The 16,690-nt window shown below is 40.9% G+C and overlaps 1 protein-coding gene across 2 annotated transcripts; it reads right to left on the bottom strand.

Annotated features, from left to right (window-relative positions):
* Window positions 1–217: 217 nt before the first annotated feature.
* Window positions 218–16,203, bottom strand: LOC123759348 (peritrophin-44). Of its 2 annotated transcripts, none has more exons than XM_069335119.1 (2): window positions 16,047–16,203; window positions 218–2,377 (listed from the first exon to the last, which is right to left on the bottom strand). In XM_069335119.1, exons 1-2 carry the CDS (start codon window positions 16,080–16,082, stop codon window positions 1,388–1,390), a joined length of 1,026 nt encoding a protein of 341 aa, XP_069191220.1. In that variant the 5' UTR covers window positions 16,083–16,203; the 3' UTR covers window positions 218–1,387. The 2 variants fall into 2 exon arrangements, with proteins under 2 accessions (XP_069191220.1, XP_069191219.1); XM_069335118.1 differs by lacking the exon at window positions 16,047–16,203 and adding an exon at window positions 14,257–14,325.
* Window positions 16,204–16,690: the final 487 nt, after the last annotated feature.

The following is a 16,690-nucleotide window of genomic DNA, read 5'->3' as shown; positions in this document are numbered from 1 at the left end:
ACGTTACTAGTGGTTTCAAATTGCTAAAGCAACTTTTTTTTTATTTAGTTAATGTGGATGTAAGGTGTCACCAAATGGTGGAGGCTTCTCTTCCAAAAATCACCAGCAGCTCTGAAACTATTGTTATGGATTATTTTAATGCTAGATATACTAGCTTGGGTGACGTCAAGGCAAATATAAATGGTAAGGTGTTTGTAAAATATGTCAGGGACAATAATGTAAGTATTCAACTTTAATTTGACTCAAAGTCACACATCTCAGGGATTATCTCATTGCTCACGGTCTCATCTATAATGCTGTCAACTGTACATGAATTACAGTAATTAGTAATCATTTTGCCATCCTCGGTTTAAATACCATAAATAATGCCAAACCTCAAAGTTTTAAAAATAAAATATTCAATATCCCGGAAAATTTACACATTCACTTTGTACAGTATTTCTGAATTGTATAACTGATGCTCTTATACTACCGTTAATGCATTATATGAGAATTGTGTCACTAAAGTAACAGATTACTGTGATACTATTGTAAAATCCACTAGAACCAAAACAGCAATCAAGGAACAGTGGCGGTGGTTCTCTGATTCCTGCAGATTTCACATCCTAGTACTCCTCAGCGCGCCCACCACTCTCCTGGCCTCTTGTACCACCAACTGTGTAACTATTTTATTGACTCAGGTGTTCTGGACGACATCCTAACAATTTACCCAAAATTTGCTTGTCCATTTTAAAGAATGAAGAACAATTTTTATTTATATTACTTCTAAGCTGTATCACTTATGAACCCATCCCTGCCCTTGTGTGGCAGTGCACAATAGAAAGTTGTTTTCACATATCCATACATTAAAACATTGATTGTAACCATGATATATATGTGCTCCAGCCTATAGTTTAGACCTATTGTCTTATGTATGACCCTCTGTCCTGCGTGACAGTGAATACTAGCATTATCCACAATTTAATAAGACTATCAAAATCCTCAGATTAGGCAAAATTGTAATTAATTTTGTCAATAAAGATGTTAATAATAATAAACCACTCTCCTACAGGCTACGCTGACATGTTACTCCAACAACATGCAAGCACTGCCAGTGTAAAAAACTACTCTTGGATATACAACACCATCTTGCTAGTACCAATATATATAAACCGAAACTTCAACATTGAAAATGTCTGTAGTGAAACATCTCAACGTCTAATTATTATTATTATTATTATTATTATTATTATTATTATTATTATTATTATTATTATTATTATTATAAGGGATAGCCAGAGTGATGTTCAAGATATATTTCCACTCAAGTGCTGTCTTAAGATTGCTGATTTTATTATCAAAATTAGTACAATCTTTTGATGTGATGCAAATTAGCCAATTAATGCAGTTAAGATTTATCTTTAGGCGATTCAATGAATTTATTTGTTTTTGTTTGAGAGGATGTAGGGAATGGGTGGGAAGAGGTGGGTGTAGAGATCTGGGTGGATATGAGTGGAGAGTGCTGGGTAAAGAGAGGTGGGGGAGGATACTTGGGAGGGAATAGGTGTGGTGAACTTAGTGGGTATGGGCACTCTGCCTGTGACACGCACATCATAGTATCTGGATTAATAACCTTGTTATTACTGCATGTCAAAGCCTGCACCTCGTGACTTATATCAGAAGACGTGCAGTGGTAATAGTGTGGATCACACCTGTTGGTGCATCTGGGAAAGTAGCCCGTTTTCTGACACACGAAGGTGTCCACACAGTGGGCAGCATTGCCTTCAGTCGTAGTGGTGGTGCCTCCTCCACCTGTACAAGGCTGGTTACATGTTGCTTCTTCTGAACATACCCCTGCATTTTCATCAAAATTTCCTGTGGCGCACTGATATAAGCTGGTTTCCTCTGGGTAACCCTCATATTCACAGAAGTAGAAGTTGGTGCAGTTGGTTGGGTCAGGAATCTGTGTGTAGCGCTCTGAGCAGTAGGCTATGCACCCGTCACAGCACTGGGACTTGTCCGCCGTACAACCAATTCCATTGAAATAAGGTGTATTGCCGCTACACGTAATAGGCTGCGGTGGATTGCCTGTTACACATATATAAAAGGTGCTGCAGTCGGTTCGATCTGCTATTACATCATAATTTGTTTCGGAACACGAAAATTTGCAAACTGGTTCACATAAACCACACGTCCCGTTATCAGCACATTTGTTCTTCCCAGCATCAAATATTTGACCTTCGGGACATTCTTCTGTAAAATCAGACACTTTCCCATTCGCTAAACAAATGTAATATTGTCGACAGTTGGTTGGATCAGGGACGAGATCTCCTGGAGCAGTACCATTACAGGATGGTGTACAGCTGACAGCCTCGCCCCGGGACCATACACCCGGGACCTGAAACACAAGTGAACACCGTCTTAGCATGACGCTAATTAATTATTATTATCAATAAAATACAAATTCATCATTATGCGCGTGTTACGAATCATTAAGTTATTATTATGCTGTACAACAGGAATAACAGGAACGTTTCTGTAGTGTTTTGGGTGTTTGCTCCCCCCCCGCCACACGCACACACACTCAGGCATGCACGCACGCACATGCATGCACACAGGAGTGAGGGGTGTTACCTATCGTACGTTACGGCTCGTGATCCTACAGCAGCCAAACTTTAATAAGTCTAGGGATACGACACAACTGCTGTTCTCAATAGCGAATCACCAGTATAACCCCTTAATGGGTAATGAGCATAAAATAGAATCTTCATAGGACTGAAGAATAAAGATACTAAGTATATATATATAATTTATATTAAATAAATCTCAAAGGCAAACAGATGATTATATGGTCACAATATATCACATTAAAAAATATCACTGTAACTTCCAGACATTAAATCAATACTAAGAATAATTATATGGCTAGAATAAAAGAATGACTTAACTCCAACAAGTGTTATCTCCCCGGTTTCTGCTCAGCCACTGAACTCCAATATGAGAGTCAAAAACACATTGCCTTGCCCCGCGAATAAATTGCCAAAGTTACAATTATTAATATTTCAACAATGGAGCACTACATTGTGACAAGAGTAATCTTAAACTAACTTAATGAATAATTAGTACATATTGATATAGACAACAAAAGTACGTGTTTCTTTACATAGTAATTAAAATATGCATACAGAATAGCATAATGGCATGCACACCCCAGCAACGGACGATCCCACGACAATTTGCCAGATACAGTTCACTCAATTATTATTTCACTCTGTTACCCACTGATGATCACATATAAATCATTAGTTCCCGTGGGAAAACTGATCACACAAAGAAATAAACAATCATTCCCACGATACGCTGGGCCTAACGCCAACACTGTAACATGAATGTGCATTTGCATAGAACATATAAGTATAACAATATACATGCTTGTAATTTACATACAATTATAAATGTACATATTAATATATTCACTTACGTATCTTATAAGGGTACGTAACACTTCCACCTCCAAGAAAAAAAATGCAATGGATTGAAGATCAATGGCATTTTTTCAGAAGTAAAAATGTTAGGTAAAAAGAAACATTTCATTTATGGTACATCAAAACTTCTTGACAAAGCATCAGCAATAACATTTTGTCTGCCTGGAATATGTTTGATTTCTACATTAAATTCCTGCAAAAACAATGACCATCGCAGAATTCGTTGGTTCTTGACTTTCATCATATTTATAAAGATAAGGGGGTTGTGGTCTGTAAATACTAACACTTTATTTCCTGATAAGTAAATCTCAAACTTCTTGATTGACAATATAAGACCCAACGCCTCCTTTTCTACCACGGAATAATTTCTCTGAGCTGCATTAAATTTTCTGGAATAGTAATACACAGGATGCTCAATCTGGTCTAAACCAACTTGAATAAGCACAGCACCTATCCCAACATCTGACGCATCAATGTGTAATATAAATGGTTTATCAAATTGGGGACTAGCAAGAATAGGTGAGGTGGACAATATGCCCTTTAGGTTCTGAAAAGCATTCTGACAATCTTGTGTCCACTGAAACTTTACTTGCTTGCGTAACAAGTTTGTCAAAGGAGCAGCTACTGTTGAAAAATTTCTACAATAACGCCTATAGTATGCACACATACCAATAAACCGTTGGACTCCTTTCTTATTGGTCAACACTGGGTAGTCCACAATGGCTTGAATCTTATCTTGTAAGGGGATAATCTTACCTTGTCCCACCTCGTGGCCAAGATAAGTTATCGTACCTTTTGCCCAACTACACTTATTCATATTTATGGTTAACTTTGCGTTTTCTAACACTGTAAACAAGTTCTTAAGGCCTAAGAGATGATCTGCCCAATTTTTACTGTACAAAACAATGTCATCAAGGTAGGCCCTACAATCTGGCACATCCTTGAGTAAGAAATTCATAAGTCTTTGAAAAGTAGCAGGTGCATTTCTCAAACCGAATGGCATGACATTAAATTCATACGCACCATCAGGTGTAACAAAAGCAGTAACCTCTCTAGCATACTCTGTTAATGGAATTTGATAATACCCTTTTGACAAATCAAGCTTACTTACATATTCGGCATGACCTATGGACTCTATACATTCTTCCAACAAGGGTAAAGGAAAAACGTCCACTGTAGTGTTCTTGTTCAGTTTCCTGTAATCCACGCACAATCTCCAGGTTCCATCTGGTTTTGGCACTAACAAACACGGAGAGCTCCAAGTACTTTGACTTGGCCGAATGAAATCATGCTGGAGCAGATATTCCACTTCTGCTTGCATAATTTTCCTCTTTTCGGGATTCACTCGGTACGGATGTTGTCGAAATTGAAATTGAAATTGAAATTGAAATAAGTTTATTGAGGTAAAATACACACAAAGGGATGAGGTAGCTCAAGCTATTCTCACCCCGTTCAGTACAACGTGTTAATATATACATATACACACATCACAAATAAACATATTACCAAACATTCTGAGAGGTAAAAATATACATTTCCTCCCTCACAAGGAGTATGGTATCAGACGTACACACAAATACTTTTATGACCTAGGTATACTGTATAGACAATTTGCAAGACACCTGCAGATAATTCAACAAAATATTACAATCTTGGTGCAAAATTCTTATATCTCTCAAGAATATCATCAACCTTTCCGTTGTGACACATCCAGGCTATTTGTTCAGGAACAGTCCTTATCTCAGTGTTTCTATATACACTAATCAACGGACAATCAAGAATATAATGGGCAAGGGTGTGAGACCTTAACATACCACATAGTTTACACTTCGTGTCATTACCATGAACATCTATCCCATATTCCCAGTAATATTTGTACCCAAGCCTGAGCCGCATGTACACAGAGTCACTCCAAGCATTTCTCCTTTTACCATAAGTGAAATGGGTGTTTTGACTCACATACATGTAGTGTTGCATGGTTTGACTACTCTCATACATTATCTCTCTCCTCTCCACTCCCGCCTGTGCCTGAATATTTCTGATTTTGCTTCTTATTTGTCTCATTGTGAATTCACATTCGATGTCAACTTGTGGTTTTGATGTGGCACGTTTGGCCAAGTCATCCGCCACCTCGTTAAGCACTATTCCAACATGAGATGGAATCCACATGAATTTCACACTATAACCTTTCAGCTGTATCTCAGTTATTCTTCTCTTACAGTCCTCCACTATAGACATGAAGACTGGGTTTCTACTGTTTAAGGACTCCAGTGCTCCTCGGCTATCGACAAATACAAAAACATTTTTGTCGTCATGACGTACTTCCTCCAAACACGCCAGAATGGCCTGCAGTTCAGCTTGTGTGGATGATATATAATTACTAAGCCGGAGTTCAATTATCCTGTCCACAGTCCCAAACTCCGTATAATCCCTTATTAGGACACCACACCCTGCCCTGCCATCCTCCGCCACCGACCCGTCGCAATATACATGTAAACTGTTGCCTCTTGGTAACCGAGATATCATGCTTCCATACAAACACCGTAATTGTCCCGGTTCATGATGAATCTTTTTCACCTTGAGGGGTACAATTTCGACGTCTATTTTCTGTACTTTCCAGGGAGCAGACATATTACACTTTCGAGAGGGTTTACAGCAGTCAAGTACGTCGTATTCCCTGAGGTCATGAGCTAATCCTCTCGTATAGCGAGTCTCCCTCAGTTTCCTGGAAGTGTGTACGTCACTCAAGCAGGTCTGAACGCTCTCAAACAGCTTATCCCCTCCTTTTCTCCGCATGAAACGAATAGATACTCTAGTGTTAATGTCACGGACTCTATCACACACACTCTGTAAATTTAATTCCATTCTCATTATTTCAATCATTGCATTTCTTTGACATCCAAGAATAATCCTCATAGCCTCGTTCTGTATCAGCTCTATTTTTTGAATTCTGCCTTGGCCTGTGTAAGACAATACGGGTGCTGCGTAGTCTATCAGGGATCGAACAGTGCTTATGTATAACATCCGCAAGATAGGTACCCCAACACCTTTACCAGAAAAAGCCAGTGCTTTTAGAGGATGCAGACGGGCTTTACATAAGGTGCTGATATGATTTATTTCAGCATTTTTACTCTCACATGTGTATCCAACATACATGCCCAGATACTTGTACTTCTGTACACGGCTCAGTTCCACACCATTTAGAGTAAGTGTTATATTTCTTCGTTTCCTATACTCGTATTTGGTTTTATCTGCATTTATAACTAAGCCTAACTTGTGACAGGTTGTACCAAGTATGTTAAGAGCATCTTGAATTTTGTTCCCAGAAGTGCCTTGTATAAGAATGTCATCAGCATATATGATCGTCGTGACCCCTGGAGGATACATCTCTGATGCTAATCTGTTCATTAATACATTGAATAAGGTGGGACTTAATACTCCCCCTTGTGGGGTACCTAACTGAAACCTCCGTTCCTCAGACATGTATCCCTGGAAATACACCTGACCTTTTCTGCCTTGCAGGTAATCCCTTATCCAGTGTAGCAATCTCCCTGTTATTCCCAGATTGGCTAATTCGTATAAGATTACTTCCCCATTGGCTTTATCAAACGCTCCTTGTAGATCAACAAAAACTCTACAATTGTCATCCACATTAGACAAACACTTTAAGAGACAATCCGCAGTACTTTTGCCTTTGATAAAACCAAAGAGATTATTGGACATGTTATCACCTACAAGGTAGAGTAGCCTATTTAACAAAATCCTTTCCATCATTTTACAAAAGCAGGATATTAAGGAGACAGGTCTGTAGCCTCCGTTTGACTTAGGGATAGGAATGATGACAGCCTCTTTCCATTTTCTTGGTAACTTTCCCTCTCTATAACTCATATTAAACAAATCAAGTAAGGGATTAGGTTTCATACCGGCTAAATAATTAAGTATGTCATACGTTACTCCATCTTTTCCCGGAGCAGTGGAGCTGCCACTTTTTATAGCATCCAGTAGCTCATCGTGGGTTATCTCAGTGCATGCTATAGATCTTGTATTTAAGGCACATAAAGTTACTCCATTTCTAATATTTTCCCATGACTCAATGGTGACTCTCGTGTCTGCAGGTAAGGACTCCATACCAGCAGCACTTGCCCATTTATCTACTAACTCATTAGCAACCTTCCCTGGATCTGAGTGAGCAATGAATTTAGTCTTACAACCCCTGACTTTATTTACTGCTCTCCATATGTCTTTAAGGTTCTTAGTATTACCAATGGCCTGAGCAAAGTCTTGCCAGTATCTGTCCCGCGCCTCCTTCCTCACCTGACTGCATTCCCTAGCCACTTCCAACATTGTATTTTTCTCTTCATCCCTCCTTCCATTTTTTAACCATGCTTTATGCGCACCCCGTAGCATTCTCTCCCATCCCTTGACTTGCTGATCATTGGAATATTTAAATTTCTTAGGTCCGTGCGTCTTGCTTCCCCTGCCCCCGTTATTTTCCCTCTGTACTAATTTCTCTATGTTCACGACCATGTCCTCGTAAAAACTATCAACGCAGAGCGGCGTGTAATGTTGATACCAATCTCCCATATTTTGAATAAAATAATTTTTCATATCTTTCTTAATATTTAGCCTTTTCCTTTGAAAGTGGACTTGTTTTTTCCCCAGTGGTAATTCAACGTTCAAGGCAAAGTGGTCACTAAGTAGTTCCCGAACAACCCGAGCCTCCCCCATAATCCCCTGAGAGTTTAAAACGCAGGCATAGTCAAGCCGTCCTCCCCTGATGTGAGTTGGTTCATTGTTTCCCAATAGACAGGTATCTGGATGATCTTGTAGAAATTGTAACCACTTGACCCCATTAGCATTAATACTACCCACTGTCCCAAGGCTTGTGTGCCGAGCATTAAGGTCCCCAATGACCAGTGAAGGATTAGTATAAATGCAGTCAGGTAAATAGTTAGCGTCGAAGCAGTTCCTGGATACATACAAATTAACTACAATAAATTCCCCTTCCCTTAATGATAATTTAACACAAACACTCTCTATACCTTGCGTTTTTGACGGCGGTTCTACTAACTCTGCTGGTATGGAGTTCTTAACATAAATCGACGTGCCTCTGATGTTATTTGCAGCGAAGAGGTGAAACCCTTTATAGCCATTTAATTTCAATAATCCTTCATTCCTATCCCCTGTCTCCTGGAGAGCTACAACATCAATATCATTTCCCATCACATAACAATGAACATCTGTAACCCTGTTTCTCAAACCATTAACATTCCATGACAACACTTTCAGTCTAGGGTGATCCATTATTAATCAATTCATTGCCTAAGTCATCCCCAATAAGTTCACTAAATGATAGCCATACCTTGTATAACATCTCCCACCTCCTCCCAAGTTCACCAGTAAAAGCGACATTGCGATTCTCAAGAGATTTTTTCAGCCCTGAGATGTCCATTATTGGCCCAAATGATTCCTTCATTTTATGTGTAATTATAGGGTTCTTCCTTTCACTACGACTACCATCATTCACACACACTTCACTTTCCTTCATTTCATCACTCAATATTTCATCTTTGTCCTCAACCACTATATCCTGATTATCCTTCACCGTTTTGTGATTTTCCTTGACCTCCTGAACGTTTAATTTAGCCTCGATGGACTCGATTCTCTGCCCCAGATTTTGGAGGAACTCACCAACTTTTTTAAGTTCAGCCCACACTTCCTTGACCATATTATTATGACCCTCTCTCTGAGCCACAGTAGCCACTTCACTCACCGTTACACTGTCACTGCCGGAGTCCTGAGTGGTGGCGTGGCTGCTTGTTGCTGGAGCCTGCCTAAGTAAAGGTGACTCCTTTACCCACGCATTCGTCCGGTTCACTGGCACTGTTTGGGGCAGACTGTTTTGCTGTGCTCCCGGTGTCTGGGTAAGAGCTCTTGCTTGCTCTGTAACATTCACCGGCCGGAGAACAGCCATACTCGGCCTCTTGCTACACACAGCCGAGCTCGCATTGTGAACACCTCCACAGTTGCAGCATCTGGGAACTATTTTCTCACCCAGATTCAGTCTGTTTCTACACACAGTAGAGAGGTGAGACTTTCCGCAGAAACGACATCGTGGATCATTTTGACATCTCCAGGATTTATGCCCCCATCTGCAGCATTTCAGGCATATTATGGGCTCTTCCACATACTTTGCTACATGCCTGTAGCCAGCCCCGGTGATGAACACTTTTTCGGGTACGTCACCTCTCACTAGAGCCACCACCTGACTCCTAGCTTCACCTTTAATAAGGTGACGCTTGGCCCACACAAATCGTTGGTCGTCGAGTATAAACTCGGGGTCCAGAATCTGAGGGTATTTATAGATAATTACCTTCGTCAGCTTCTCGTTCCCCTCCGGTATTTCCATAAGAATTCCATCGTATCCTTGCTGGGTAAGATACTCCACTGCCTCCATAGAACCTACCGTTAAGTAAGGTCTGTTTACACCTTCCTTCAGCAGGGGCTCGAACTTGCGGTGTTCTCTTCCGAGTTTGACGGTCCACAGCAGCTTCTGATGATAGGCCAGCGTGCATGAGGCAGGGAAGAGAAGCCTCCATCTCCGCTGATCCTCACCTTCCTGACATCGTTCCGTCCGTTTGTCTGCATCAGTCTCGGCGTCGTTCTTCATTCTTTTATCGTTTCCGTTAAGTGTATTACTGTCCACACTACGCCTTGCCTCCTGTCTTCTTCGTTTCTTCTTATTCCTTGTCAGAACTTCTTGAAACACGCCCTCCTCGTCTGACTGGCTGCTTTCAGAGTCCATGTTAATAACGCCGTGAGAAGTAGCCATGTCTTCTGGTGACTGAGTCTCCATCTCAGTACCCAGCATGGGGGGAGGGGGGGGGGGGAAGGTGCGGAGCAGGTATCTTGACCCGACCGCGTCCCAGGTAAGACTGGATGTTGTCGAATGGGGGTGCTGTCCAGGAGCTGAATGTCGTGTGTGATGAGGTGGGTCTGGGTAGGAACCTCCCCAAACAGAGATGTATGGTTGTCCAGCAGAACCTGGAACTCATCACGTTGTTCCTCCTGTAAATGACATAGCATCTCCCTGCCATTGGAACTGGAACTGAGAAGTGGGATATTAACAACATGTCCCTCACTACAATTATCCTCAGGTGGTAACTCTTCCCGACTAAAACAAGCTACTACACCAGGTCCAACATAAGCTTTTAATCTGTTAATGTGCACAGTCATTTGGGGTTCTGAAAGATTAGGGTTAATTAGTTTATAAGTTAGGTCTCCCACCTTGTCTACCACTTGGTAGGGTCCTGCGAACTTATGGGACATGGAAGTCCCCATACGAGGTTTCAACACCAACACCAAATCTCCGACATCAAACGACCTTAGCTTAGCCTTGAACTTCTTGTCATATCGTACTTTCATGGCTTGTTGAGTCCTTCCCAGATGTTCTTTCGCCAACTCACGAGCCCGACACAACTTAGCCTTGACCTCGCTCAAGTACAATCCGCTCTGATGAACAGAGACATCTCCCAACAACTTTTCTTGTAGCATTTTAAGAGGACCTCTTACTTGGTGACCAAACACTAGTTCAAAGGGTGAACAGCCCAATGACTCTTGTAGCCCTTCTCTAGCAGCAAACAACACAAAGGGGAGATTCTCATCCCAATTACGTGGATGAGTTTCTCCTGTTGTCTTCAGCATTTGTTTCAAAGTCTGGTGGAAACGTTCAAGTCCACCTTGGCTTTGTGGATGATATGGACTGGACAATTTGTGCCGAATCCCTCGGGATTCGCAAAAAGTTCTGAAAACTTTAGAAACAAAATTTCCCCCATTATCACTCTGAATAACTCTAGGCATTCCAAACAACGAAAAGAATCTTTCAAGACACTTGATGAGATTATGAGCCTTGGTATTCCGTAGAGCATAAGCTTCAGGAAATCGAGTAGTCATACACATGAGAGTGAACAAAAACATGTTACCCGATTTAGTCTTAGGTAAAGGACCCACACAATCAATTACAACATGAGTAAATGGTTCATCAGGAACTACAATAGGTTGCAATGGTGCTCTAGGTACAGATTGATTTGGTTTACCAACAATTTGACAGGGTATACAGTTATGACAATATCTGACCACGTCTTTCTTTAACTTTGGCCAGAAAAAATATTTACTTATCTTATGGTACATATTCGTGATACCTTGATGACCTCCCATGGGGTCATCATGTGCAGCCTGCAGGACCTGCCTACGATAATCATTGGGGACAACGAGTTGGGTTCTAATCTCACAATCCTCTGAAGAGGGAGTTCCCTTGGGTCTCCACCTTCTCATCAGAAGTCGATCCTTGAAGAAGAAACCCGTCCCTTCCTCCAATGCATCAATATTATCAGGAGCCTCAGAAATACACTTACTTAAACTAGGATCAGTAGTCTGTACAACACTTAAGGGCAATGACTCAGACTCAGCAGCGAGCGGGCAAGAACCTAGTAGCTTGATCTCTTTTCCCGATTGATCGGAATAAAATGGAGTCATAGCTACTTCGGCCTCACTCTCGACAACTGGCGCACTGGAGACAAGCGGGCAAGGTACAGATAGTTCAGCCTCCTCACCTTCACTTTCCTTGTGATTTAGGTTCGGCGGGGCTTCTACTACGGCCTCACTCTCATCATCCAGTCGAGTCATAAAAGAATCCTCAAGATCCACCTCCCACTCCTTTACTGAAGGGGTCCTGGTCTTGGGATCAGCAACCTTAGTGAAGACAGGATTACTCTCACCTGTTTTTCCCATTGATCTAGTAACAACACAAGCAGGGTAAATAATATCCTCATCTGCTTCCGGTTGAGCTAATACATTATGGGGTTTAGTTAACATGATGGGACACTTGGGCCCTACAACCATTTGGTTGCCAAAATCATTACCTAGAATAATGTCTACCCCAGGAATGGGCAGTTGTTTACTTACACCAACATTACACCATCCTGAAGTATATTTAGAATCAAGGTTAACTTGCAATAAGGACACTGGTTGCACACTACCGGCAATACCCTGGAGAAGCACAACTTCACCCAGATCTCGGGTGTCAACATCATCAAGTACCTTCTGGGTAATAAGAGACTGTGAAGCTCCAGTATCACGGAGTAATTGAACAGTCTTATGTCTACCATTAGTACATAATAAGGTACCTGTGGACATATAGGGTTTGAATTCAGCCATCCAATTGGGACTGACTGTAATACATGAAGAATTAATAGGTTGCACTCCTTTACTCATAATAAGACCAGTTGGTCGGAGTTCAGGATGCAAACTAAAACATGAAGAAATCACATGCCCCCTTCTCTTACAATGGGTACAATGTTTGACAGTGGACACACTGGTATAACCAACTGCCGGTTTAGAATTAGCATTACTAGGCTTAGATGATCCTGGCAATGGAGTAACCATCTTAGGGTTAGTAAGAGAAGAGTTCACGGGAGTAACTGTCGCACCAGGAGGAGACTTATACTGATAAGGAGTACGGTGAGCATTGAAATTTACTCTACGACTAGACTTAGGTGAAGTGGCCATAAACGGGGCCTTAGTCAGCAACTCATGCTCATCCGCGAGCTTTGACAGCTCATCAATATCGGTTACATTCTTTTGTTCTGCCATAAAAGTAGACAACTGGTCTGGAAGACAGGACAATACTTCTTCCATTATGAGAAGATTCTTTAGAGCATCAAAATCAGTGACTGCAAGTGACTTTAACCATCTGTTGCAAAAATTCGTCTTCTGACGAGTAAAATCGGCTATTGTCTGATCCTTGATTCTCCTTAGGTTCCTGAACTTTTGCCTGTGTGCCTCTGGATTTAGTTGGTATGCATTGAGGATGCTTTTCTTTACAAAGTCATAATCAAAACTATGAGCGTCAGGGAGGGATGTGAAAACCTCCTGACTACGCCCCTTGAATTGAGACTGCATAATGGCTACCCACTGATCCCTTGGCCAGTTCATACTGATGGCAATTTTATTAAAATGTGCAAAGAAAACCTCAGGATCTTCCTCATTGAACTTGGGCAACTCTATATACTTATTCATCCTGATGGGATTATTATCACTATTTGTTGAAACATTACTAGTATTTCCATGCCCAGCTGCCATACGCTGTGATTCAAGCCTGAAGTTAGTGTCAGCCATTTGTTGTTGAATCTCTAATTGTTGCTTCTTTGTGGCTTCAAGTTGCAACTCAATTAAACCTCTCTGGTTTTGTGCCGCAATTTCTAAACGCCTAGTCTCCAGCTCCCTTTGCTGAGCTTCAGCCTCTAATATTTGCTGTTGCTGTTGAGCTTCAATCTCTCTTTGACGAGCTCCAGCCTCTAATATTTGCTGTTCCTTTTGAGCTTCAAGCTTAGCATGGGCTATTTGCGCTTCTAACTCAAGACGCTTTAACGTCATCTGATCACTCGACTCCTCTCTTAACTCTTCTAGAATTTCTTCATCTAAATCCCCATTCTCAACAAAATGCGTCACAATGACTTTCAATATTTGGGCTTTAACCATTCTATTGCTGGCGGTCAAATCCAAATGATTTGCCATTTGTATTAACTCAGTCTTTTTAAGGTTCTGAATCCCTTCAAAGTCTGGGTGAGCCACCAACGCTGCAACTTTCTCCTCCATCGTTACTAACACTTGGCACTTGATTCACAAAATTAATTAACACAATGGCACTGCACTACACTTCACTGTAAAATTGTCACCACACTGAAAATTCGCTTGGCCTCACTGCACAAACAAAATATATAGGATGACTTACCTCAAAATCGTGAAACGTTGTTACTTGACACACAGGAAGGCTTGCTTGGCACATGGAATAGTTCTTAAGAAACACACAGAGACACTTGACACTGGTACCTAGGAAGGCAAGGTTAGATTAGCATAGTTAAGTTAAGTGGGACAATATATCCCGGACAGGCCCCCATAACTCTTTGTTACCTATCGTACGTTACGGCTCGTGATCCTACAGCAGCCAAACTTTAATAAGTCTAGGGATACGACACAACTGCTGTTCTCAATAGCGAATCACCAGTATAACCCCTTAATGGGTAATGAGCATAAAATAGAATCTTCATAGGACTGAAGAATAAAGATACTAAGTATATATATATAATTTATATTAAATAAATCTCAAAGGCAAACAGATGATTATATGGTCACAATATATCACATTAAAAAATATCACTGTAACTTCCAGACATTAAATCAATACTAAGAATAATTATATGGCTAGAATAAAAGAATGACTTAACTCCAACAAGTGTTATCTCCCCGGTTTCTGCTCAGCCACTGAACTCCAATATGAGAGTCAAAAACACATTGCCTTGCCCCGCGAATAAATTGCCAAAGTTACAATTATTAATATTTCAACAATGGAGCACTACATTGTGACAAGAGTAATCTTAAACTAACTTAATGAATAATTAGTACATATTGATATAGACAACAAAAGTACGTGTTTCTTTACATAGTAATTAAAATATGCATACAGAATAGCATAATGGCATGCACACCCCAGCAACGGACGATCCCACGACAATTTGCCAGATACAGTTCACTCAATTATTATTTCACTCTGTTACCCACTGATGATCACATATAAATCATTAGTTCCCGTGGGAAAACTGATCACACAAAGAAATAAACAATCATTCCCACGATACGCTGGGCCTAACGCCAACACTGTAACATGAATGTGCATTTGCATAGAACATATAAGTATAACAATATACATGCTTGTAATTTACATACAATTATAAATGTACATATTAATATATTCACTTACGTATCTTATAAGGGTACGTAACAAGGGGAATGAAGAAAGAGAGAGAGAAAATTGGAGGGAAGCAGACTCGCAGCCAATCGAACAGCCCGGGTGTCGTAGTCATAATGGGCTCGGATTCGTTTCCCGGCCGAAACAGGAACAAATGGGCAGTGTTTCTTTCACTTAGTAGAAAATAGGTACCTAGGAGATAGACACGTGCTACGGGCTGCATCCTGTGCATGTGTGTGTTTTCAGTATATGCAGGCACAAATAGGTGAGTACACACACACACACACACACACACACACACACACACACACACACACACACACACACACACACACACACACACACACACACACACTCACCAGCTTTCAATTTCACTCACCAGCAACTTCACGAACAAGAGGACACAGATTCAAGCTAAGAAAACTGAGATACCGAAAAAATATTAGAAAAGTTTCTTTTACAAACAGAGTTTTAGACGGTTGGAACAAACTAAATGAGAATGTGGTGGAGGCGCCAAAACCGTCAGTAGTTTCAAAGTGTTATACGACAAAGAGTACTGGGAAGACGGGACACCACGAGCATAGCTCTCATCTTGTAACTACACTTAGGTAATTACACAAACACACTGACTGTGGCCCTTCGACCTGGATTCATCCGTATATGTGCCTGTCACTCATTTCATTGCATTATATATGAGTACGTCTGTCACTGGCTCAGCTATTATTGTCCGCTGTACACTTATATGCTGATGTAAACAGGAGTGGCGCCAGACTCACCAGGATAAGACCAAGGTAGAGGGCGAGTGGTAACATCTGGTGAGGTGGAGGACAACTGATACTGCACTTCCTTCTTCGGTCATATTAGTACTAGAGATAAGGAAATGCTTCTAGGCTGATTATATTTCTCTGTGATATGTATAATCAGCCTTAAGGACAAAACATAATCTGTCAGCTATTTATCTTGAATGTCTTCTAAATTTTTTTTTTTTTTTTGAGATATATACAAGAGTTGTTACATTCTTGTACAGCCACTAGTACGCGTAGTAAATTACTGTTGTTGACCTCAAGCATATTAGGTTATTTATCCTTAAGGTGAAAATACTCTTCATATGTGACGCTTCTTTATAACTGGTTCGTGTCCCATGTGTGACTTTCCCATCGGGCGAGGCGATAACATGTGAAGGTTGCGAAACACCGTAGCCTAACATTTCTCTGGGTTGTGAGACGCAGTAACTTATACTTGCCCAGGTTGTTAGATACAGTAACCTACGCTCTCCCAGGTTGTGAAATGCACTTTCACAGGTTGTGAGATGCAGTAGTTTACACTTTCACAGGTTGTGAGATGCAGTAGTTTACACTTTCTCAGGTTGTGAGATGCAGTTTACACTTTCACAGGTTGTGAGATGCAGTTTACACTTTCT

The sequence above is a fragment of the Procambarus clarkii genome, chromosome 32 (assembly GCF_040958095.1).
Source record: "Procambarus clarkii isolate CNS0578487 chromosome 32, FALCON_Pclarkii_2.0, whole genome shotgun sequence".
Classification (NCBI taxonomy): domain Eukaryota; kingdom Metazoa; phylum Arthropoda; class Malacostraca; order Decapoda; family Cambaridae; genus Procambarus; species Procambarus clarkii.
Note: the sequence above shows the minus strand (reverse complement) of the source record. Positions and strands in the feature narration are given on the sequence as shown.

Coding starts and splice junctions, on each gene's coding strand:
- LOC123759348 (XM_069335118.1), bottom strand. CDS start 14,310: ATGTGCCAAGCAAGCCTTCCTGTGTGTCAAGTAACAACGTTTCACGAT. Junction 2,378..14,256: donor CAACGTTTCACGATTTTGAG/GTAAGTCATCCT, acceptor CTTGTGTTTCAG/GTCCCGGGTGTATGGTCCCG.